We start from the raw sequence: 26224 nt of genomic DNA on the forward strand, positions 1-26224 counted from the left end.
ACTTGTCTACCTTTAGCTCCATTAGCTTGCCCATCACTACCTCCTTACTGATAATAATCATCTCAAGGTCCTCACCTGTCATAGCCTCATTTCCATCAGTCACTGGCATGTTTTTTGTGTCTTCCACTGTGAAGATCGACCCAAAAAACCTGTTCAGTTCCTCAGCCATTTCCTTATCTCCCATTATTATATCTCCCTTCTTATCCTCTAAAGGACCAATATTTACCTTAGCCACTCTTTTTTGTTCTATATATTTGTGGAAACGTTTACTATCTGTTTTCATATTCTGAGCAAGTATACTCTCATAATCTATCTTACGCTTCTTTATAGCTTTTTTAGTAGCTTTCTGTTGCCCCCTGAAGATTTCCCAATCCTCTCGTCGCCCACTAATTTTTGCCACTCTGTATGCTTTTTCCTTCAATTTGATACTCTCCCTTATTTCCTTAGATATCCACAGTCGATTTTCCCTCTTTCTACCATCCTTCCTTAATGTTGGTATAAACTTTTGCTGAGCACTGTGAAAAATCGCTTGGAATCACTGTTCCTCAACCGATGTTCCTCATCATTTGGGCAGCACGGTAGCACAAGTGGATAGCACTGTGGCTTCACAGCGCCAGGGTCCCAGGTTCGATTCCCTGCTGGGTCACTGTCTGTGCGGAGTCTGCACATTCTCCCCATGTCTGCGTGGGTTTCCTCCGGGTGCTCCGGTTTCCTCCCACGGTCCAAAGACGTGCAGGTTAGGTGGAATGGCCATGATAAATTGCCCTTAGTGACCCATAAGGTTAGGAGGGGTTATTGGGTTACGGGGATAGGGTGGAAGTGAGGTCTTAAGTGGGTCGGTGCAGACTCGATGGGCCGAATGGCCTCCTTCTGCACTGTATGTTCTAGGTTCTATGTTCAACTGTTTCACCATGAAGTCTTTGCTCCCAGTTTACCTTAGCCAGCTCTTCTCTCATCCCATTGTAATTTCCTTTGTTTAAGCACAAAACACGAGTGTTTGATTTTACCTTCTCACCCTCCATCTGTATTTTCAATTCCACCATATTGTGATCTCTCCTTCCGAGAGGATCCCTAACTATGAGATCATTAATCAATCCTGTCTCATTACACAGGACCAGATCTAGGATTGCTTGTTCTTCGTAGGTTCCATTACATAATGTTCTAGGAAACTATCGCGGATACATTCTATATTAATGGCAGTGGTGAAACTTAATCTTGTCTCAGTGGAGGGGAATTCTCTCAGGATTTCTCTGGCTACACTATCCTAACTTTAGGAAAAGTCCAATTTACATTTGTGAGTGGGTTTCCCAGCAAACATACAGCAACGTAGCAGGGGACGTCTGTGAAAATTCACTCCCAATGTCTCCATTCTATTTGCATTTTAATGTAGGTGCAGGATTTCTGATTTAACTTTCTAGAAGTTACACTCCGTACCAGATTTTTCATACGCAGCATAAGTTTCAAAACTGAACAAGGATGTCAAACAGCAAGAGAGAAAAACATGGCCACAAGTATTTTTCTTGTAGCCATGCTTCTGTATGTATGTAGATAGTTTATATTTTCTTGTGGGTTGCATTCCAGTGGAGTGTGAGGTGGGCTCTGAGTACTTTAAAGTCTTACTCAGTAACATTTTGACAGGGCCTTAAGACAGTTTTGATTAAGGTTAACTCTGAAAATCTGACTTATTTGTTCTCTCCATAGGTGCTGACTGGTTTGCTCTCTGTTTATTACCTTTGCTCTTTTCTGATTCAGATTTCCAGTAACTTTGTTGTTCTTTTTTGGAAATTTAAATCTTATATTGCTGGCAAATGAACAATACGAAGGAAATGCTGACAATTGGCATGCAACACAGATAATTGGCTTGGTCTGTCATTCTGCTGAGACTTTAGTTGTCAAGAGATAAATGTTGTAATAAAAACAGAAAATGCTGGAAATACTCAGTAGGTATGGCAGTATTTGTGGAGAGAGAGGCACTTGATGTTTCAGGTTGATGGCCTTTAATCAGAGGTGGGAGTAGCTCAAAATGTAGCAGTTTTAAAGCAAGCATGGTGCCATCACATTGGAGCTTTCACATTCAACACATCATTCTTTGATGGTGTTTACACCACCTCCAATGTAATGCTGCCACTGAATACATCTTCACGTTCCTTTCTCATTCAGCAACGGACTGTTCGTTCCATGGTATCTTGACCTACTGCACTGTCACCGACCAACACAACCTTCCCTTCCCACCACACCTTCTCATACCAGTGCAGGAGATGCTGTACCTGCCCTTTTGCCTCTTTCCTTCTCAATGTACTAAGCCCCAAACATGCCTTTCAGATGAAACAGTGATTTATTTGTGTTTCACTCCATTTGGCATAATGCATTCACTGTTCGTGGTCTGCTTTACTTTGGAGATACCAAAGATAAACAGGGTTACCACTTTGCACAGTACCTCTATTCAGTTCATCGATTCTTTGACATACCAGTCGTCTTGAGCCTTTCAGATCCCAAGCTTCCAGACGCCTGTCATGTTAATTCTCTCTTCGACTCTCACTCTGCTGTTTCTGTCCGCGACCTCCCACACTGTTCCTATGAAACTCAACAGAAGCTCAAGGAAGAGAATTTCATTTCTCGATTAGTCTCTTTACAGCCTTCCAGACTTAACACTTTGCTCAACAATTTCAGGTGATAACCTCTGCTCCCTTTTATTTTGGTTTGTTTGTTTTTGGATGGCAGCTGTTGATACTGATTTTCCACGTACACCTCCTCTAGACACATCTTTACCTGCCTCTTTAACAACCCCCCCCCATACTCCCCACCACCACCACAGCTTTTCCTTGATGCATCATATAATTTGTCATTTAATCTCACCTGTCTTCCGCCCTGACACAGATCAGGCCATTTGTCCTTTTCCTCCGTCTCTATTGCTTTAAATCCATTACATCTCTAACTTTTTCCAGTTCTGATAAAAGGTCATGGACTTAAAACCTGAACTCTATTTCTTTCTCCACGGATGATTGCCAGAACTGGCTTTTCTATCTTTATTTCAGATTTTCAGCACCCATGATATTTTGTGCTTGTATTAGACAAATGATGTATACTGTTTTGATCTCTAAACTCAAATCATGCAATCAACTGCTAGAATCTGGTGGAAACCGAGAGTTGGCAGGCAGAAGGCAAGGGACGAATGCAAGACGAAGAGGAGCGGCAGTGGCAGAAGGGAGGACAGCAGAAGTTGACATGGGAGCAAAAGGAGACACTAGGCTTCAAAAAAGATGAGGATGGACAGCAGGAAAACAGGGATGAAACTGAGCAGAACAAATTGGAGAAATGGCACTGGCAGGAGACCAAACAATTGGGATCTGAAGAGCAAAGGTACGTGTGAGTAAAACAATGAGTTTCACAAACCCTCTTACCTCTCATTTTGTACAGTAATTGCAGTACCACTCATCACATTATTGCTACAATAGTTATAAAACAGGCACATTAAATGCTGGATTATTGTTTATAACAAATCATTACTTACTTGCCACTACGAGGTCCAATTATATATTTTTAATTCACCCGCCCTTTGACATACCAATCATCTTGAACCTGTCACATCAGCTCAAAGCCAAGTAATCTAGTGATACCAAAGGCAAAACAGTTTTTGAGTCTCTTTTCAATATGGTCTCACTTGAAGGCAGCAGGGATTAGAGGACAGTGATTCCAAAGTGCGACAAACCTAATTTTCTGACTATTTAAATTACTTTTCATAGTTTTTATATTTAATGACTTGATAATCAGGTGCACTTCAATTTGAGACTGTTGTTCTCTGTGCACAATTATACAATCTGTGCCGCCATTCAGCACGACTCACAGCAGATGCAAAGCCTCTGAGAATTTACTGATTGAAACGTTAAGTAACCTGCAAAATGCTGGCTTCTGCACCTGATTCTCCAATCTACATTCACATTGGGCAACACTGCCTGTTATGAGTGAAGTCTAGCAAAATTAACTTTTTAAAGAATTGTTCAATGTTGAAGATTGAAGACAAGAAATGTTGCCTTTCACAGATATTAGATCAAATAATCAAGCTTGAATTAAACACAAGAAATTATTAAATAATGAGTAAAAATCTTCCTTGACTGCAGGCCCTCCTTTATAAAATGTGCTTGGACTATCCTCAGCTAATTCATGGAGGGCCACTAGGTAAGATTGCCCCTAATTCAGCACTGATAGGGACTGTCACTCAGAGAGGCCACGGGATGGCTACTATAGAAAACGTGACATGTCATTCTGGTAAAGTAGAATGTGCTGTTCTGAGATTGCAATTGAGGGTCATTGCTGGGACAAAGTACGAAAAACTTTACTCTGCACCTTTATATCTGATGAATATCTTATGCTGATATTGGATGTCCAAAGTAATCCTTGTCCCAATTCCAACATTCCTTCCCTTGACAAGCCCTTTATAAAAAAAAAATTACGATTTGGAAGTCTGAAAAGGAGGGTTAAGATTTTTCAGCACGATAGTGCCACACACACTGATTGGTGTTCAAAGGCTCTCAACATTGTTCATTGCAGTTTTGCCTGCTAATCTTTGATTCCATTTTATCCAATTTATCTGGGTCAATTCCATTCTTACCCCATTGAAGTTAGCTTTCCCCCAATGAATTATTTTTATGCCGATATCTGTTCCATAGCCAACCTAAGACGATACAATGATCTCTGTCCCTTAAATGCTACTGCCGCTTGCTCTATTCAGCTCAATTAATTCCATATGCCAGGTCCAGCAATGCCTCCTTTATCATTGGACGGAAGCATACTCCTGTTGAAGGTTTTCCTGAACACGCTATAGGAATTTTTGCCCCCTCTCTGCCCTTTGGATTGTTACTATCCCAGTCTATATTCAGATAATTAAATTCCCCCATTAAAACCACTCTATAATTCTCACACATCAATATAATTTCATTGCATCTTAGCGTTTTGTTGGCATGCTGTAGACTACACCGAGCAATGTGATAGCAGCTTTTTGTCCCTTAGCTCTAGGCAAATTGATTCTGTCCTTGACCCCTCTGGGATATTCTCTCTCTCCAGTACAGCAATGCTTCCCTTAATCAATATGGCCATCCATCTTCCTTCTCTTCCATTAACCCCTTTCCTTTATACCTCATTTCCAGGGCCAGAATTTCATGTTCCTCCGCCAGCAGGCTTTTAGGTGGGGGAGCGGGGGAGTCATGAAATGAAGGAACTGGATTCTCTATAGATTCCCACCTGTCCGCACAAAACTGCAAATTTATGCTGGGGCAGGCAGGGCCTTGGACAGGAAACCCGCCCTCGCCCCAATTGTTTCCCGCCCAACCTCAATTTATATGATGGCAGGTGAATCTATCTGGCATGGGGGAAGCCCATAAAAGAACGGGCCTAGATCGTTGGAGGAGAACCTCCATCAGAAATTGCCTTCTGATTGCAGCACCCCTCCACTCTCCAACCCCCGGAAGGTCCGGTAGCCACTGGATCCCCCTCCCACCTCAGCCTTTTCCCTGACAGCCTGATTGCCGCCTATGCACCACAAACCACCCCCCCCCCCCCCACCACACCCTAGTCCCTCCGCCCCCAGGCCTTTCCTACCCTCCCCACCCAGGGACCCTTAAACTTACCTTGTCCTCCGGTCCCAGGGCTTAGGCTCAGGCATGTTAGTTCACTTCCTCGACAGTCAACTAAAGAGGAAGAATGGCAAGGCGGCACAGTGGTTAGCACTGCTGCCTCACAGCTCCAGGATCCTGGGTTCAATTCCAGCCTCGGGAGACTGTGTGGAGTTTCCTCCGGGTGCTCCAGTTTCCTCCCACAGCCAAAGATGTGCAGGTTAGGTAGATTGGCCATGCTAAATTGCACTTTAGTGTCCAAAAGGTTAGGTCAGGTTACTGGGTTATGGGGAAGGGGTGGAGACGTGAGCTTGAGTAGGGTGCTCTTTCCAAGGGCCAGTGCTCTTTCCAAGAGCCGATGCAGACTCGATGGGCCGAATAGCCTCCTTCTGCATTAAATTCTATGATTCTATAACTTGTCACTACATGAGTTGGAGAGCTGATGGCCAATCAAATTAACCAGCAGTTCTCTAAGGTGGGACTTCCACCAAAGTGATGGGGCTCATTTGAGCATGAAATGGCTGTGGGGAAGTATTTACCACTGACTGTTCAGATGGAAGGAAAAGAGACCGTGTCATCTGAATAATTCAGGCATGGGATTGTTAATACCCAGTCCTGCCCTTCATTGAGCCAAGTCGCTGTTATTGCCAGAAAATTATGGGCCATAAGTTCTGAGGAGTGGCAACCACAGTCTGATTGCCACTCCTTTCCTAGTTTCTTGTCCTGAAATGCAGCCACACCTTTCCCACCAATGAGAGAAAGGTGCAGTGCAGCAAGTTCACAAAGCAATGCACTGAAGGCAGCAGAGTCAAGGGTAGGGAAGATGTGCCCCTTTTTACTGCACTAGCTGCCTAATCAGGCAGGTTTAAAGCTCCAGCACTTAAAGAAGCCAGGTAGAAGGTATGTGAATAAGGTATGTGGGTAGAATTGGGGTGTAGGGGTAGGGTGGGTCGGGAGGTTGAGGATTAGCTTGGTCAGGAGGTGGGGGTGGGCACTGTGGGGGTGGACAATGGGGGAGGTCAGGTGGTCAGTGCGGGGGGGTGGTCAGTAAGAGGGTAGTGGTTAGCGCCAGATGCCCAACAGAACGGCATGCTCCTGCGCTCCGCGCAGGTGTGTGCATGAAAATCGTATTGTAAAGGCTGTTAGCATATGATTAACGGGCCCGACCTGGTAGTCTCTGGCCTCCAGCGTTGCTCCACCTCCGACAGGCAGAGGTGATGCCAGAGCAGTTCAATTATGATATTTAAAAACTGGAACCTGGTGCCGTGGCTGCTGAAGGTGAAAGAGGAGGTCAGACGTGTTTCCAAAGACGCATCCGTGGGCTGCCAGTTGTGCTGCTGGCTGGGGGAGAAGAGTTTTTCAATTAGGAATAACTTCGCAAAATGAACCAAAGATGTGGAGCGGGATTCTGCGTTAGCTGACGCCGAAATCGCGAAAGGCGTTTGAGCGGAGAATTGGTTCCGAAGCCAGAATCGCGGCAGCCGCCGATTTGAAGTCAAATCGCAATTCTCTGTCACCTCGACAGCAGCGACAATGTGGTCCGGAATGCACGTACAGTAAACACCGTTTGCATATCATTAGCGAGCCTTACCCGGTATTCTCCGGGGCCTCCGCGATTCTCCGCCTCCAATGGGCCGAGTTCCCGTTGCCGCGGTTCACCTGTGCTTTTAAAGCTCGTGAAACCAGCGCCGTGGCAGCTGATGGAGAGGGAGGGGGTACGGAAAGTGTCCAACGTCGCCATAGTTTGCTGCCAGGAGGCAGAGAGCACAGAGTTTCACTCTATGCGGATGACCTGGTCCTCTACATCGCGGATACACAGAATGGTCTGAAAGTAATCATGAAGCTCCTGGAAGAGTTTGGGGCCTTCTTGGGCTACAAACTCAACCTGGGCAAGAGCGAGGCAGATAGACCATGAACACGGATCCACAGATGGAATCTGACTAGGCTGGTGGAGAAGTCAAAAAGGAACTATAATGATGGGATGCACTCCCGCTTTCCCTGGCATGGAGGGTGCAAACAATCAAGGTGAACGTGCTGCCGAGGTTACTCTTCCTGTTCAGATCCATACAGATCTCATCCCCAAGGCTCTTTGCAAGGGATAGACAAATTGATCATGGCGTTTGTGTGTGTGTGTGTGCGCGGGTGGAGAAGAACCCAAGGATTCCCAAGTCTGCAAAGGAGGAAAAACATGAGTGGCCTGGCCCTTCTGAACCTGCAATGCTACCACTGGGTGGCCACTGCCGAGAGGGTGAGGGGATGGATACAAGAACCAAGCACAGAATGGGTGAGGCTGAAGGAGCCCTCCTGCAAGGGAACGACCCTCCGGGCCCTCGCCACGGCAGTGCTCCCCTCCCCTCCCGGCAAAATATACATCCTGCCCAGTGATGGTAGCCACATTGAGGACATGGAATCAAATGAGGCAGCATTTCAGTTCAACCAGGATGTCCTCCAGGGCCCCCATCTGCAGTAACCATAAATTCCCACCAGCCATGCTGGACACCACCTTTAAAAAATAGAGACAAGACAGGGGGCGCTAGCAGTCAGGGACTTTTATATAGGAGGCAGACTCGCGACCCTAGATGAATTAATAATAATAATATTACGGAAGAATTAACGGAAGAACTGGAGCTACCGACAGGACAGGAACTCCGGCATCTTTAAATCAAATACTTTCTCCGCAAGGAGATGATAAGGTACCCTAGGTCCCCGAGATATATATTACAAAGAACAAAGAACAATACAGCACAGGAACAGGCCCTTCAGCCCTCCAAGCCTGTACCGGTCATGATACCAACCCTTTGCCAAAACCCTCAGCACTTCATTGTGCCATATCCCTCTATACCCATCCTATCCATGTGTTTGTCAAGATGTCTGTTGAACGCCATTAATGTATCTGCTTCCACAACCTCCCCTGACAACGCGTTCCAGGCACTCACTACCCTCTGCGTAAAAACCTGCCTTGCACATCTCCTCTAAACTTTGCCCCATGGACCTTAAACCTATGTCCCCTAGTGGCTGAGCCCTCAACTCTGGGAAAGAGTGCCTGCCCATCCACTCTATCCATGCCCCTCATAATCTTGTAGACGTCTATCAGGTCACCCCTCAACCTCCGTCTTTCTAATGAAAACAGTCCAAGTCTATTTAGCCTCTCCACATAGCTAGCAGCCTCCAGACCAGGCAGCATCCTGGTAAATCTCCTCTTCACCCTCTCCAAAGCCTCCCCATCCTTCTGGTAGTGTGGTGACCAGAATTGTGCGCAATATTCCAAGTGCGGCCTTACCAAGGTTCTATACAACTGTAGCATGACTTGTCAGTTTTTATACTCGATGCCCCATGCAATGAAGGCAAACATTTCTTGACTATCTTGTCCACTTGTGTTGCCACCTTCAAAGATCTGTGGACCTGCATGCCCAGATCTCTCTGACTTTCTATATTCCAAAGAATTTTGCCATTTACTGTATATTTCCCCTCTATGTTAGACCTATCAAAATGCATTACCTCACATTTGTCCAAATTAAACTCCATTTGCCATTTCTCTGCCCAAGTCTTCAACCTATCTATGTCCTGCTGTATCCTCTGACAATCCTCAACACTATCTGCTACTCCACCAACCTTTGTGTCATCTGCAAACTTACTAATCAGACCAGCTACATTTTCCTCCCAATGTACAGTACAAACAAAAGAGGCCCAAGCAAAATATTGCAGCCCGTAGGTGACTACGTGAGTAACAACCAAAACGGGGAGGTCTCACCTTCCACGTTTTGGGAGGCACTGAAGGCCGTGATTAGAGGAGAAATCATAGCCTACAAGGCAAGCAGAGATAATGAAGCGAGGGTGGCCAGGCAACAACTGGTGGACTCCATTCTGGAAGTCAATAGAAAATACTCTGAGGCCCCAACCGTAGGGCTGCTGGGGGAGAGGGAAAAGCTGCAAATGGACTTTAACCTGCTATCAACCAGGAAAGCAGTGTACCAACTCCGCCAGACATGGGGGACCTTCTGCGAACACGGAGACAAGGCTGGCCGCCTATTGGCTCTCCAGCTGAGAAGGTAGGCAGCCACGAGCGAAATAGCGCAGGTTAAGGATATCAGAGGCAGACTGGTAACAGAGCCAAAGGAGATCAATCGGGCATTTGAGACATTCTACTGGGGACTGTACACCTCCAAGCCCCCCAACAGGGATGCGAGAACGAAACAGTTCCTAGACAGACTGGAACTACCAGTTTTTAAAAAATATAAATGTAGTTTCCAATTAATTTTTTCCAACTAAGGGGCAATTTAACGTGGGCAATTGTTATGGGCCAGGGTTTAGAGAACCCCAAAGTGTATCATGGAGTTCACCTGACCCACAACGTTTAATAGATTATGGTATGGGGAGCACACGGCCCATTCTACAGGTGTGGTACAGCAGAAATGGAAAAGTATTTTTTAAAGCAAAACAATGTTTATTCTATGAATTCAAGTTAATCTTTTTGCAACCAACAGTGAACATCTTAGCAACCATCAATTCAAATACAACCCCCAAAGAATACAACACTAAATAATGCTTCCGCTGTCTTTTTAACATCCAGAAGACTTAAAAAAGAAACACCTTTTAACAGAAGCACATCAGGTTAAAGTCACTACTGAAAACACTTGTAATTCTGAATTCACCAAATGATGAAGCGAGAGTCTTTTCATGGCAGAGAGAGCAACAGTACAGCTGCTCTGTCTGTCTTCAGCTCCCACACTCCAAACGAAACTAAAACACACCCTGCAGCAAACAGCCTAAAACAAAAGTAAAAAGCTTACAGACAGCCCAGCTCCACCCACTCTCTGACATCACTGCAGTAGTAAACACCCATTTCTTAAAGGTACTCTCACTGCAGATATTTATATACACACCCATTTATAAACACCCATTTATTAAAGGTACTCTCACATGACACCTCCCCCCAAGAAAACCAAATAAACCATCAACTTCAAGATGGTTTCATTTTTCACCTTTTCACTATCCTTAAAGAAATGCACACAGTAAATATACTTTTTTGTTTAAAAAAAAACAACACTTGCCAACAGGTACAATAGTATAGTCCATTTTTGTTCTTCTTCCTCCAACTGAAATCCTTCCTGATTGACAGTCTCTTTGAACAAGAAGGTCTCTGCACGATCCGTCCATCTCTCTACGCCTCAGCATTTCTCTTTAAAGTCAGATACTTTAGTTCAATCTGATCGCAGAGTCCTTGTAATTCTCCAACACAGGAGCATTGGTTATCACAGCTTTCAGGCCGTCAAATGCCTGTTGAAAGTCCGCTGTCCACTGAAATTTTCGACGTTTCTTCAGCAAGTCAATCAATGGAGCAATCACGCTACAAAACTTTTGCACAAATGTTCGATCAAATCCACTCATGCCGAGAAATCGCATTATTTCCCTTCGTCTTGAGGGTATCGGAAACTCCTCAAGGAAAGTGACTTGGGCTTTTACAAATTCACTTTTGGCTAGGTTTATCACCAAACTCACCTCCCGAAGTCGATCAAATAACTCCATCAGATGTTTCAAATGTTCTGTCCATGTCTGGCAGAAAATTACCAGATCGTCGATGTATATCGCACAATTGGGTAATCCTGAAACAACTTTGTCAGTTAACCGTTGAAATGTGGTTGGTGCGTTTTTCATGCCAAATGGCATAACTTTGAATTGGTATATACCATCTGGAGTCACAAAAGCTGAAATCTCCTTCGCCCATTCGGATAAAGGCACCTGCCAGTAACCTTTAAGTAAATCCAGTTTGGAAATAAAAGCTGATTGTCCCACTTTCTCAATGCAAACCTGTGCCAATTTTAACGGGTTAAGTCTGTCATGTTTCATGGCCATTTTCTGAAGTTCAAACTCTCTTTCTTTATCTTTTTCCTTGATCTGTATCTCCCTTTCTCTTTTTTTTGTTCTGTGAGGGCTATTCTTTTTGTTTTCCTTCCTTCTCTCTCTTTTTCCTCTCTCTCTCTTTCTTTCTTTTTCCTCTCTCTCTCTTTCTCTTTCTTTTTCCTATCTCACTCTTTTGTATTGAAACTGCTTTAATTCTTTCCCATGTTCCATTTGTTTAATTTGTAACTGAATTTTTGCCATTTTCAATGAGTCAAACTGTATCTCAGGTAACTTTAAATGCTTAGCCACTGCCATAATGACCTAATCTTTTCGCATTTTGTCAGGTAATGTTAACTGCAATGTTTTTGCCAAATCTAACAGTCTGCGTTTAGTCTCTGTCCGTAAGGTACTGCGTGTGACCGTCTCCACCCCCAAAAGCCTCAGAGCCTCTGAAAGAGCCATTGTCCACAACACACTCCCCACTTAAACTGGAATACCACACCTGAAAAGCAACCACAATATGCTCACCTCTCACTGTCTTTAATATCACTAAGCCAATCCAATAGATAGACTTTTATCCCGGACGAGCCCCCAATTTGTTATCGGCCTGGGTTTAGGGAACCCCAAAGTGTATCACTGAGTTCACCTGACAGCTAAAAGGATTGTGGAGGAGTTACTTAAATTCTTTACTAGATATGGACTACCCACAGAAATTCAATCGGATGAAGGATCGAATTTTACCTCAAAGTTAGTCAAAGAAGTTATGGATGGCTTAGGAATATAAAAATTTAAATCAACTGCGTGCCATCCAGAATCGCAGGGAGCGTTAGAAAGGTGGCATCAGACAGTAAAGATAATGTTGAGGGCTTATTGTCACGATTATCCAGAGGATTGGGATAAAGGAATTTCATTCGTACTGTTTGCAATTAGGGATGCACCTAATGAGTCAACCAAATTCAGTCCTTTTGATCTAATTTTTGGTCATGAGGTAAGAGGACCACTTAAATTGATGAAGGAAAAATTGGTGAGTGAGAAATCAGAACTTGCATTATTGGATTACGTGTCAAATTTTAGGGAACGATTAAATAGAGCAAGTGAATTGGTGAGACAACATTTAAAAGTTGCACAAAATGTGATGAAACGGGTAGCGGACAAGAAATCAAAAGTTCGTAGTTTTGCCATTGGAGATAAAGTTTTAGTGTTGTTACTTTGGTGAATCTTTAAAAGCTACGTTTTGTGGACCTTATCCGATTGAATGGAAATTAAGTGAGGTGAATTATGTGGTAAAAATACCAGATAGAAGGAAAACTCACCAAGTGTGTCACGTGAATATGCTTAAAAGGTACTTTGAAAGGGAAGGAGAGAAAAAGGAGGTTTTAATGATTCTAACTCAAAATGACAAACCAAATCCAGATGACTGTGAATTTGACATACCTCAAATTAAATTGGAAAATGAGGATGTTCTTAAAAATTGGAATAATTTGTTGAGTTACCTTCCAGAGGAAAAATGGACTGACCTGAAAAAGTTATTGATATCACGTGGGCAAGTTTGTAGAGATAAATAGGGAAGTACTAAAATGGCTATACATGATATAGATGTGGGAAATGCTGTTCCAATCAAACAACATCCATATGGTCTGAACCCTTTAAAATTGGCACTGGTTAACAAAGAGATTGAGAGTATGCTTAAAATGGCATAATTGAAGTGGGTTGCAGCCAATGGAGCTCAGCCATTGTGATGGTACCTAAACCAGACAGTACTCAACGATTGTGTGTGGACTATAGAAAGGTTAATGGTGTTACAAGAACAGACTCTTATCCTATCCCACGTTTGGAGGATTGCATTGAGAATGTGGGACGATCAGCTTTTATTTCCAAACTGGATTTACTTAAAGATTACTGGCAGGTACCTTTATCCAAAAGGGCGAAGAAGATTTCAGCTTTTGTGACTCCAGATGTCAAAGTTCTGCCATTTGGCATGAAAAACGCCCCAGCCACCTTTCAACGGATCACTAACAAAGTCATTTCAGGATTACCCAATTGTGTGGTATACATCGACGATCTGGTAATTTTCAGCCAGCCATGGCAAGAACATTTAAAACATCTGATGGAGTTATTTGATCGACTTCAGGAGGCGGGTTTGGTTATAAACCTAGCCAAAAGCGAATTTGTAAAAGCTCAAGTCACTTTCCTTGGCCATACAATCGGACAGGGTCGAATGGTCACACGGGATGTGAAACCAACAGTATTGAGGGGTTTCCAATATCCTCAAGACGAAGGGAAATAATGCGATTTCTTGGCATGAGTGGATTTGATCGAACATTGGTGAAAGGTTTTTTTAGCGTGGTTGCTCCACTGATAGATTTGCTGAAGAAGCGTACAAAATTTCAGTGGACAGCGGACTTTCAGCAGGCATTTGACTGCCTGAAAGCTGTGATAACCAATGCTCTTGTGTTGGAGAACTGCAAAGGACTCTGTGATCACATTGAACTAAAGTATCTGACTTTAAAGAGAAATGCCGAGGCATAAAGAAATGGATGGATCGTGCAGAGACCTTCTTGTTCAAAGAGACTGTCAATCAGGAAGGATTCCAGTTGGAGGAAGAAGAAAAAAAAGAAATGGACTATATTATTGTACCTGTTTGCGTGTGTTGTTTTTTTGAAACTAAAAAGAATATTTACTGTGTGCATTTTTTTTTTAGATATATTTATTAAAGTTTTTAACACAATTTTTCTCCCTTACAAACAATAACCCCCCCCCCCCTCGTAACAAAAAAAAACGAGAAATCACGCAGAGCAAGATATATACATGGCAAAATGATATATTTACACAGCTTTGTACACTGGCCCTCACCCGTACGTGCCAGTTTCCCCAACCCTTCATGTTATCTCTTGCTCATCCACCCTCCCAGGCAGTCCCCCCTTCCCCCCTCCTCCCCCCCCCTCCCAGGACGTCCCCCCCACGCCCCCCCCCCCCCAAGGTTGCTGCTGCTGCTGACCGACCTTCCTCTAACGCTCCGCGAGATAGTCTAGGAACGGTTGCCACCGCCTGTAGAACCCCTGCGCAGACCCTCTCAAGGCGAACTTAATCCTCTCCAACTTTATGAACCCAGCCATATCATTTATCCAGGCCTCCAGGCTGGGGGGCTTCGCCTCCTTCCACATTAGCAAGATCCTTTGCCGGGCTACTAGGGACGCAAAGGCCAGAATGCCGGCCTCTTTCGCCTCCTGCACTCCCGGTTCGTCCACTACTCCAAATATTGCTAGCCCCCAGCTTGGCTTGACCCGGACTTTCACCACCTGAGATATTGCTCCTGCCACTCCTCTCCAGAAACCCTCCAGTGCCGGGCATGGCCAAAACATAAGGACATGGTTCGCCGGGCTCCCTGAGCACCTTCCACATCTGTCCTCTACCCCAAAGAACCTACTCAACCTCGCCCCCGTCAAGTGCGCTCTGTGGACCACCTTAAATTGTATCAGGCTGAGCCTGGCACATGAGGAGGAGGAATTAACCCTACCTAGGGCATCAGCCCACAGACCTTCCTCGATCTCCTCCCACAGCTCCTCCTCCCATTTACCCTTCAACTCTTCTACCAGCGCTTCCCCCTCTTCTTTCAACTCCTGGTGTATTTCCGACACCTTGCCCTCCCCGACCCATACACCCGAGATCACCCGATCTTGAACTTCTTGTGCCGGGAGCAACGGGAATTTCCTCACCTGTCGCCTCACAAAAGCCCTCACCTGCATATATCTAAAGGCATTTCCCGGGGGTAACTCAAACTTCTCCTCCAGTGCCCCTAGGCTCGCAAACGTCCCGTCGATGAACAGGTCCCCCATTCTTCCAATCCCCGCCCGATGCCAGCTCTGGAACCCCCCGTCCATCTTCCCCGGGACAAACCGGTGGTTACCCCTGATCGGGGACCACACCGTCTGTGTGCATTTCTTAAGGGATAGTGAAAAATGAAACCATCTTGAAGTTGATGGTTTTTCTTTCTTTAGAGGAGGTGTCATGTGAGAGTACCTTTAAGAAATGGGTGTTTAAGAAATGTACCTTTAAGAAATGGTGTTTATCAGTGATGTCAGAGTGTGGGTGGAGCTGGGCTGTCTGTCAGCTGGTTACTTTTGCTTTATGCTGTTTGCTGCAGAGTGTTTTTAGTTTCGTTTTCAAAACTGGATAGCTGCAGTCACAGCCAGAAGGGGTATTAGTCTCTCTCTCTAATATCTAAAAACTGTAAATTGATCCTTTGGTGATTTAAAACTAATAACTGCTCTCAGTAGTGACTTTAACCTGATATGCTTCTGTTGAAGGTTTTGTTTTTAAGTCTTATGGATGTTAAAAGGAAAGCTTAAAGGATTACTTAATATTGTATTCTTTGGGGGTTGTATTTGAATTAATGGTTGCTAAGATGTTCACTGCATGTTTTAAAAAGGTTAACTTGAGTTCATAGAATAAACATTGTTTTGCTTTAAAAAATACTTTTCCATTTCTGCTGTACCACACCTGTAGAGTGGACCGTGTGCTCCCCATACCATAATCTATTAAATGTTGTGGGTCAGGTGAACTCCATGATACACTTTGGGATTCTCTAAACCCTGGCCCATAATACCCTGAACTCCTTCTGCAGGACCTCATCATTCTTACTGCCTATGTCGTTAATACCTATGTGTACTACGACCTCTGGCAGTTCACCCTACCCTTTCAGGATGTCCTATGTTCATTCAGAGACATCCTTGACCCTGGCACCAGAGAGGCAACATACCATCCTGGAGTCTCTTTCCCATCCACAGAAGTGCCTATCTGTGTCCCTTACTATAGAGTTCCCTATCGCTCTTCTGCACTTTCATAGAATTTACAGTGCAGAATGAGGCCATTCAGCCCATCGAGTCTGCACCAGCCCTTGGAAAGAGCATCTTACCCAAGCCCACACTTCCACCCTATCCCCATAACCCAGTAACACCACCCAACCTTTTTGGACACTAAAGGCAATTTAGCTCGACCCCTCCACCTAACCTGCACATCTTTGGACAGTGGGATGAAACCGGACCACCTGGAGGAAACCCACTTTGCCCTCACCTGCTGAGCAACAGAGCCAGTTGTGGTGCCACTTTTCAGGCTGCTGTTGTTTTCCCCTGATCGGCTATCCCCGAACAGTATCCAAAACGGTATACTTGTTAAAGAGGGGGGACAACCACAGGGGATTCCTGCACTGCCTGCCCACTCTTTCTAGCGGTCACCCATCTGTCTGCCTGCACCTTGGATGTGACCACGTCTCTACAACTCTTACCTAAGACGCTTTGCGCCACCTGCATGCTCCTAGGTGCATCCAACTGCTGCTCCAACCGAACCACGCGATCTGTGAGGAGTTGCCATTGGTTACACTTCCTGCATACATAGTCGACCGGACGCTGGAAGCGTCACGGAATTTCCACATCTCACAGTTAGAGCACTACACCCCGCTGTGTGACATATTTTTAAAAATTTAGAATACCTAATTCATTTTTTCTAATTAAGGGGCAATTCAGCATAGGCAATCCACCTACCCTGCACATCTTTGGACTGTGGGGGCAAAACCCAGGCAAACATGGGGAGAATGTGCAAACTCCACATGGACAGTTACCCAGAGCCGGGATCGGCGCCGTGAGGCAGCAGTGCTATCCACTGCGCCACCATGCTGCCCCGCTGAGTGACATTTAAGCACTAGTTAATTGATTCAAAATATCTCAAATCGTTATTAGATTAAGTTATGATTAACTATATGGTCTCTGGAGCTAGATCTTTACTGTAAAATTAAATGCTAAATACTAATCTCTGCCTTCAGGATTTCTTACTCCTCTACCTAGTTGAGTAATTAGTTTTATTTCGCTTTTTCAATGTTTTTATTTCAAATTTAACACAGATTCCCTACCAGCCAAAAAGGTCACAGCTTTACTGTGACGCCTCTTTGTTTCCCCCACCCCTCCACAATTTGAAAATACAGAGATACACAGACACAAATATCACTTACCCGCTTAGACTGCAGACCCGATTTCTCCCGCTCAGAGACACAGACACAAATATCACTTACCCTCTTCGACTGCAAACCCGATTTCTCCCGCTCAGAGACACAGACACAAATATCACTTACCTTCTTAGACTGCAGACCCGATTTCTCCCGCTCAGAGACACAGACACAAATACCATTTACCTTCTCGGACTGCAGTCCCGATTTCTCCCGCTCATGAAGGATATACCTGCCTTACCTGCAACGCACCAATCAGTTCTCTCTCTTGTAGTCACTTGCAGCAGGGCAAGGCCACTCACTGGAAATTTGTGCAACAAATCAAGGGATTTTAAATAAAACACCTCCTCCCATCCAGCTTCAAATTCCCACCAACTTCAAATTCCCAAATTCACTCTTCAATATTACTGGAGAAACTACTGGGCATGGACAGTAAGGAGAAGGGGAACTGTGGGGACATCTACGGATGACTGCTGGGAAGGGCAAGAACGCCACTGGACAGAGCTAGCCAGAAATGGGAAGATGAACCCGGGACGGAAGTGGGTTGGGGACTCTGGAGCGAAGCTCTAAGTAGGGCCAACGCCAGCTCCTCCTGCGCAACACAAAGCGCATGCAGTTTAAAGTGGTGCACAGAGAGGGCAGCACGGTGGCGCAGTGGGTTAGCACTGCGGCCTCACGGCGCCGAGGTCCCAGGTTCGATCCCGGCTCTGGGTCACTATCCGTGTGGAGTTTGCACGTTCTCCGCGTGTCTGCGTGGGTTTTGCCCCCACAACCCAAAAGATGTAGAGGGTAGGTGGATTGGCCATGCTAAATTGCCCATTAACTGGAAGAAAAATATATCTGGATTTCCAGAAAGCCTTTGACAAGGTGCCACAAAAAAGGTTGCTGCATAAGATAAAGATGCATGGCATTAAGGGGAAAGTAGTAGCATGGATAGAGGATTGGTTAATTAATAGAAAGCAAAGAGTGGGGATTAATAGGTGTTTCTCTGGTTGCCAGTCAGTAGCTAGTGGTGTCCCTCAGGGATCAGTATTGGGCCCACAACTTTTCACAATTTACATAGATGATTTGGAGTTGGGGACCAAGAGCAATGTGTCCAATTTTGCAGATGACACTAAGATAAGTGGTAAAGCAAAAAGTGCAGAGGATACTGGAAGTCTGCAGAGGGATTTGGATAGGCTAAGTGAATGGGCTAGGGTCTGGCAGATGGAATACAATGTTGACAAATGTGAGGTTATCCATTTTGGTAGGAATAACAGCAAAAGGGATTATTATTTAAATGATAAAATATTAAAACATGCTGCTGTGCAGAGAGACCTGGGTGTGCTAGTGCATGAGTCGCAAAAAGTTGATGTACAGGTGCAACAGGTGATTAAGAAGGCAAATGGAATTTTGTCCTTCATTGCTAGAGGGATGGAGTTTAAGACTACGGAGGTTATGCTGCAATTGTATAAGGTGTTAGTGAGGCCACACCTGGAGTATTGTGTTCAGTTTTGGTCTCCTTACTTGAGAAAGGACATACTGGCACTGGAGGGTGTGCAGAGGAGATTCACTAGGTTAATCCCAGAGCTGAAGGGGTTGGATTACAAGGAGAGGTTGAGTAGACTGGAACTGTACTCGTTGGAATTTAGAAGGATGAGGGGGGATCTTATAGAAACATACAAAATTATGAAGGGAATAGATAGGATAGATGCGGGCAGGTTGTTTCCACTGGTGGGTGAAAGCAGAACTAGGGGGCATAGCCTCAAAATAAGGGGAAGTAGATTTAGGACTGAGTTTAGGAGGAACTTCTTCACCCAAAGGGTTGTGAATCTATGGAATTCCTTGCCCAGTGAAGCAGTAGAGGCTCCTTCATTAAATGTTTTTAAGATAAAGATCGATAGTTTTTTGAAGAATAAAGGGATTAAGGGTTATGGTGTTCGGGCCGGAAAGTGGAGCTGAGTCCACAAAAGATCAGCCGTGATCTCATTGAAGGGGCCGGATGGCCTACTCCTGCTCCTAGTTCTTATGTTCTAAAAATGAATTGGGTATTCTAAATTTATAAAAGAAAAATGTTTGAAATTTTTTTTAAAGTGGTGTACACCCTAACTAGAACCTGAATGAACAGGTTCTTCCCGGAGGTGGAGGATAAATGCGAATGGTGCCAGGGAGGCCCGGCAATCCATACCCACATGTTCTGGGCATGCCTCAGACTTGTCAAGCACTTGACAGCCTTCTTCAAGGCGATGTCCAAGGTTGTGGGGATGAGGATAGAGCCATGCCTGAGAGTGGCAGTCTTCGGGGTATTGGCCCAGCCAAAACTACATATGGGGAAGAAGTCCGACACCCTGGCTTTTGCTTCCTTAATCGCACACCGAAGAATCCTGCTCAGCTGGCGATCAGCAGCACGACCAGCAAGCTGGCTGGCAGACCTGTCAGAATTTCCCCACCTGGAAAAGATCAAGTACACCATCCGAGGGCTTCCACAAAGTGTGAGGCCATTCATCAGCCTCTTCCAATACCTAATTGAAGCCAACAGTGACTAGAGAAAGAGGGGAAAGAGAGGTGGGGAAGTAGCAGGGAGCCCTCCCCGAGCCCCCCCCCCCCCCCCCCTAGCGAACCCACAAAAATAACAATAGACACTGCCTGAGAGAAGAGCAAAGTACTGCAATGCGACACCCAAGGCGAAAGGGGGTGCCAGGAAGGAGCCTGACTATCGAGGGGGGAGGGGGGGGAGGGGGAGCAGGGAGGGGGGAGAGCAGGAGGGGGGGGGGAGGCCAACGGACGGAATGTATGTAAAATTTGTTTAATAAGAAATATCATACCATGTAAATATCAGGTGCATTCTATGTTAAACTGTTATACTGTAATAATTGGAAAATGCCAATAAAAACATTTTTTTTAAAGGAATTGGTACGGGCTTTGTATAGGTTACACCTCCCCCAAAACCTGTCCCAGCGTCCCAACAATCCAAAACCCTCCTTCATGCACTATCTCTTCAGCCATGTGTTCACCAGATCTATCCTCCTATTTCTAAACTCACGTGCAGGTGGTGCCAGGAGTAATATGAAGATTGACAGTTTTGAGACCCTGCTTGCTAATTTCCTACTTAGCTCCAAACTTTTGACTGCAGGACCATATCCCTATTTCTACCTATGTCCAACTTTCCTTCAATCACATGGCCAACCCAGAATCTCACCAGTTCTTACCTCCTGTCATTGGTGTGTGTTGGAAAGGTTTGCAGGCTGGTAATTAACCTGTTGGCTGGGTTATGAATGCACCTTCCTCGTCCATCAACTCCTGGAGTGGAAGTCAAAGCCGGAGTTTCTCAGCTCCGAGGCAGGGACGCTACACACTACGCCAGAAGACTTCTGTACACCACATAATATCTCCCCATCCCCAAAGAATGGATGTAAAGAGTGGCCATGTGAAGACGTTATCCTAAATACATTTCATAATGCACTGTCACTAGTCTACCTCTGAATGATATGAGAAGAGAACAATGTTGGAAATATAAAATAATTTTCAGTAACATTTTGAGTTCTGTGCCAACAGGTTGAACCTCCAGTCTGAAATAGACATTTTCCAAATGGACAAAGAGGCTGTTAGTGAAAGTCAGAACCAGACAGACTGGCAAACACCCTCCTCAGGTCACCAGCAACTACCAGCTCAAGGTTGGGCTTCTTTGACATATCTTCTCAATGTATGCTTTTTCATTTATTTTTGAAGCACCAGATTGTTCCCAAAATAACCCTGTGCGGGATTTTATGCTGCCGCCCCCACGTCATATTTTTAGGCAGAGTGGGCTGCCCACCATTGGCCTGTGGCAGGATATGGCAGGGCTTACACACGATCACAGGCTACAAAACAAGGCCAGGCAGAATCTCTGGGGTTGAAGCATCCCTCTCTGGTGAACTGAACAAATTCTATGCCCGCTTAGAACAGTCAGCCAATACATCAGTGCCACCCACCCCAACAGCCCTTGACACACCCATACCCACTATTACAGCTTCGGAGGTAAGAGCTGCCTTCTTGAAAGTAAACCCGCGGAAAGCGACAGGCCCCAACGGAGTCCTGGGCGAGCACTCAGAGCCTGCGCTGACCAGCTGGCGAGTGTATTCACAGATATCTTCAATACCTCACTTCTCCGCTCCGAGGTCCCCACCTGCTTCAAGAAGACCACGATAACATAATCATTTACACAATGATGCCCCTTGCTGCGGAGAACATTCATCTCTTCCTTGTTACATTTATGTGTTGAGGACTGAGAGATGCCACACGGATCCCATGTAAATCCATGGAACGACCCGCTAGCAAAACAATTGAGAGCAGCGGTGACCTTCAGGGACATTGGCAGGGTATGTTCACCCAGTTCAAAGAAGACCAAGGTGGTGTGCCTCAACGACTACCGATCACACTGGATGTTGATGAGATTGGATCCCCCCCATTTTGTTGTTTCCTGGCTCCTTTGGTGCTGAAACCAGCAGTTTCACTTAATTGAGATGAAATTATTTTGTAGCTTCGGAAATGAATGACTGTATTCTGATGCCAATTAATTCATAGGACTCTCATATATTTAAAACATACATTTTGTTCTGTCGATTTCAGCTGCAAGGTCCCCAGTAATTACAGGCAGATCTTGGAATACACAGGAATTTCCTTCATTCCTTGAAGTTCAGAGAAAGCAACAACAGGGACTTCAGGACGGACTGAAGACTGGGTCTCTGGACAGAAACTGGGCTCTTCAATGCAGTATGATGGACAGAAAGAAATGGTAAGGAGTCAACTTGTTTGGCCAGATTTCTCCTGCAATTTGAATTTGATATTGTGAACCTTGTACCACATTAGTTTGGAAGTAAATCCTATAGTGTAAAATGGGAAGTTTTGATTTTCCTTTATACATTGAACACTACTTGTCAAAAGAGGTGGTGGATCATACCTGCCATATTCTGCAGGAGGAGCTGATGCTGCATGAACTGGGTGAACATACCCTGCCAGTGTCCCTGAAGGTCACCCCTGTTCTCAATTGTTTTGCTGGCGGGCCGTTCCATGGATCCACAGGAGATCTGTGTGACATCTCTCAGTCCTCAACACATAAATGTAACAAGGAAGAAATGGATGCTCTCTGCAGCAAGGGGCATCATTGTGTAAAGTTCACACTGGATCAAGCTAGCCAGGCTGCTAGATTCCTGGGTTTCGTGGCAATTTCTGGATTCCTTAGAGTTTGGGAGTTTGGTGTGCGATCCATTGCACACGTGTGGCTTTGAGAGCTCCATAGCAGCAGCTCTGATATTCATTAACAGTAAAGGGTTCCACTCACTAAACATTCAGCTGGTGTGACCATCAGAAGCACATCATGCACATTAGTGCCAGGTATCCTGGGAGTTGCCATGACTCAAAAATCCTGAGTCATTCCCAGGTGCCTCAGATACTCACAGGGCCGCGATGCTAACAGGACTGGCTGTTGGGGTGATAAGGGATACATGCTGAAATGTTGGCTCATGACACCCATGTGCCATCCTCAAAGTCCCTCAGGGGAAACATAGAAACATAAAGAACAGAGCAGGAGTAAGCCATTCTGTCCATTGAGCCTGCTCCACCATTCATTCTGATCATGGTTGATTATCCAACCCAGTAACCTGTTCCCACTTTCTCTCATATCCTTTGAATCCTTTTGCCTCAAGAGTTATATCTAATCCCTTTTGAAAACATACAATGTTTTGGCCTCAGCTGCTTTCTGTGGTAGAGAATTCCACAGGCTCACCACTCTCTGGATGAAGAAATTTCTCCTCATCTCAGTCCTAAATGGTTTACCTGTATTGTTAGATTGTGCCCCTAGTTTTGAGCTCCCCTGCCATTGGGAACAATCTTTGTTCATCAACCCTGTTCAGTCTGTTAGAATTTTACAGGTTTCTATGAGATCCGCCCTCACTCTTATAAACTCCAGCGAATATAATCCTAAACAACACAAAAAAAACCCCGGGAAATGCCTTTAGATATATGCAGGTGGGGGCTTTTGTGAGGCGACAGGTGAGGGAATTCCCGTTTTCCCGGCACAAGAAGTTCAAGATAGGGTGATCTCGGGTGTATGGGTCGGGGAGGGCAAGGTGTCGGAAATACACCAGGAGTTGAAAGAAGAGGGGGAAGCGCTGGTAGAAGAGTTGAAGGGTAAATGGGAACAGGAGCTGGGGGAGGAGATCGAGGAAGGTCTGTGGGCTGATGCCCTAGGTAGGGTTAATTCCTCCTCGTCGTGTGCCAGGCTCAGCCTGATACAATTTAAGGTGGTCCACAGAGCGCACTTGACGGGGGCAAGGTTGAGTAGGTTCTTTGGGGTAGAGGACAGATGTGGAAGGTGCTCAGGGAGCCCGGCGAACCATGTCCATATGTTTTGGTCATGCCTGGCATTGGAGGGGTTCTGGAGAGGAGTGGCGGGAGCAATATCTCAGGTGGTGAAAGTCCGGGTCAAGCCAAGCTGGGGGCTAACAATATTCGGAGTAGTGGACGAACCGGGAGTGCAGGAGGCGAAAGAGGCCGGCATTCTGGCCTTTGCGTCCCGAGTAGCCCGGCGAAGGATCTTGCTAATGTGGAAGGAGGCGAAGCCCCCCAGCCTGGAGGCCTGGATAAACGATATGGCTGGGTTCATAAAGTTGGAGAGGATTAAGTTCGCCCTGAGAGGGTCTGCGCAGGGGTTCTACAGGCGGTGGCACCCGTTCCTAGACTATCTCGCGGAGCGTTAGAGGAAGGTCGGTCAGCAGCAGCAGCAACCTTGGGGGGGGTGGGGTGGGGGTGGGGGGTGGAGGGGATGTCCTTGGGGGGGACTGCCTGGGAGGGTGGATGAGCAAGAGATAACATGAAGGGTTGGGGAAACTGGCACGTACGGGTGAGGGCCAGTGTACAAAGCTGTGTAAATATATCATTTTGCCATGTATATATCTTGCTCTGCGCGATTTCTCGTTTTTTTTTGTTACGGGGGGGGGGGGGGGTTATTGTTTGTAAGGGAGAAAAATTGTGTTAAAAAACTTTAATTAATATATATTTTTTTTAAAGCAACACAAAAAAAAATCTCTCCTAACATATCAGTCCCACCATCCCAGGAATCAGTCTGGAAAACCTTCACTGTATTCCCTCCATAGTAAGAACAACCTTCTTCAGATAAGGAGACCAAAATTGCATACTATTCCAGGTGTAGTCTCACCAAGGCCCTATACAATTGCAGCAAGACATCCCTGCTCCTGTACTCAAATTCTCCCGCTATGAAGGCCAACTATTTGTTTTATTTACCAACTGCTACACCTACATGCTTATTTTTGGCAACTGGTGTACAAGGACACCCAGGCCTCGTTGCACATTGCTCTTTCTCAATCTATAGCCATTCAGATAATAATCTACTTTTCTGTTTTTGCTTCCTCACATTTATCCACATTAGACTGCATCTGCCATGCATTTGCCCACTCGCCCAAACTGTCCAAATCACACTGAAGTATCTCTGCAACCTCCTCACAGCTCAACCTCCCACACAACTTGATGTCATCTGCAAATTTGGAGATATTGCATTTAGTTCCCTCATCTAAATCATTAATATATATTGTGACTACCTGGGGTCCTGGCATAGATCCTGCGATACCCCACTAGTCACTGCCCGCCATTGGGAAAAATACCTATTTATTCCGACTCTTTGTTTCTTGTCTGCCAACCTGTTTTCTATCTATCTCAATGCACTACTCAATCCCATATGCTTTAATTTTGCACACTAATATCTATTGTGGGACTTTGTCGCACGCCTTCTGAAAGTTGAAATCAACTACATCCACTGGCGCCCCCTCGTCAACTATACTAGTTACATCCTTGAAGAATTCTAGTAGATTTGTCAAGCATAACCTCCCTTTTGTAAGTCCATGCTGACGCCATCTGATCCTGCCACTGTTTTCCAAGTGCCCTGATATTAAATCTTTAAGAATGAACTCTAGCATTTTCCCCACTACCGACATCAGGCTGACTGGTCTACAATTCCCTGTTTTCTCTCTACCTCCCTTTTTAATTAGTAGGGTTACGTTAACTATCCTCCAATCTGTAGGATCTGTTCCTGAGTCTATAGAATCTTGGAAGATGATCACCAATGCATCCATTATTTCTAGAGCTACTTCCTTAAGTACTCTGGATTTAGATTATCAGGCCCTGGGGATTATCAGGCCCTGGTGATGGTGAGTTGCCTTCTTGAACTGCTGCAGTTCTTGAGGTGTAGGTACATCCATTGTGCTGTTAGGGAGGGAGTTCCAGGATGTTGCCCCAGCGACAGTAAAGAAGCGGCAATATATTTCCAAGTCAGGTTGGTGAGTGACTTGGATGGGAACCTCCAGGTGGTGGGGTTCCCAGGTATCCACTGCTCTTGACCTTCTAGATAGTGGTGGTCGTGGGTTTGGAAGGTGCTGTCTAAGGAACCTTGGTGAGTTACTGCAGTGCATCTTGTAGATGGCCATAAGGTTGCCACTGTTCACCGGTGATGGAGGGTTTGAATGTTTGTGGAAGAAGGAGCAATCAAGCGGGCTGCTTTGTCCTGGATGGTGTCGAACTTCTTGAGTGTTGTTGGAGCTGCACTCATCCAGGCAAGTGGAGAGTATTCCATGAATTACACTTCTGACTTATGCCTTGTAGATGGTGGACAGACCTTGGGTGGTCAGGAGTTGAGTTACTCGCTGTAGAATTCCTAGCCTTTGACCTGCTCTGGTAGCCACAGTATTAATGTGGCTAGCCCAGTTCAGTTTCTGATCAATGGTAATCCCCAGGATGTTCAGCGATG

At 45.3% G+C, this 26224-nt stretch overlaps 1 protein-coding gene across 11 annotated transcripts in view; it reads left to right on the forward strand.

Moving 5' to 3' along the window:
* Positions 1–26224, forward strand: part of LOC140408856 (LIM and calponin homology domains-containing protein 1-like) — a 566047-nt gene that overhangs the window by 494342 nt on the left and 45481 nt on the right. For 10 of the 11 annotated variants that reach the window (XM_072496648.1, XM_072496651.1, XM_072496653.1 and 7 more), the window contains 3 exons: positions 3128–3366; positions 20983–21101; positions 22036–22201. In XM_072496648.1, coding sequence (XP_072352749.1) covers positions 3128–3366; positions 20983–21101; positions 22036–22201 — 524 coding nt within the window. The remainder of the gene's footprint in view (positions 1–3127; positions 3367–20982; positions 21102–22035; positions 22202–26224) is intronic. The other variant, XM_072496649.1, reaches the window with a different exon arrangement.

Source organism: Scyliorhinus torazame, chromosome 3 (genome assembly GCF_047496885.1).
Source record: "Scyliorhinus torazame isolate Kashiwa2021f chromosome 3, sScyTor2.1, whole genome shotgun sequence".
Taxonomy (NCBI): domain Eukaryota; kingdom Metazoa; phylum Chordata; class Chondrichthyes; order Carcharhiniformes; family Scyliorhinidae; genus Scyliorhinus; species Scyliorhinus torazame.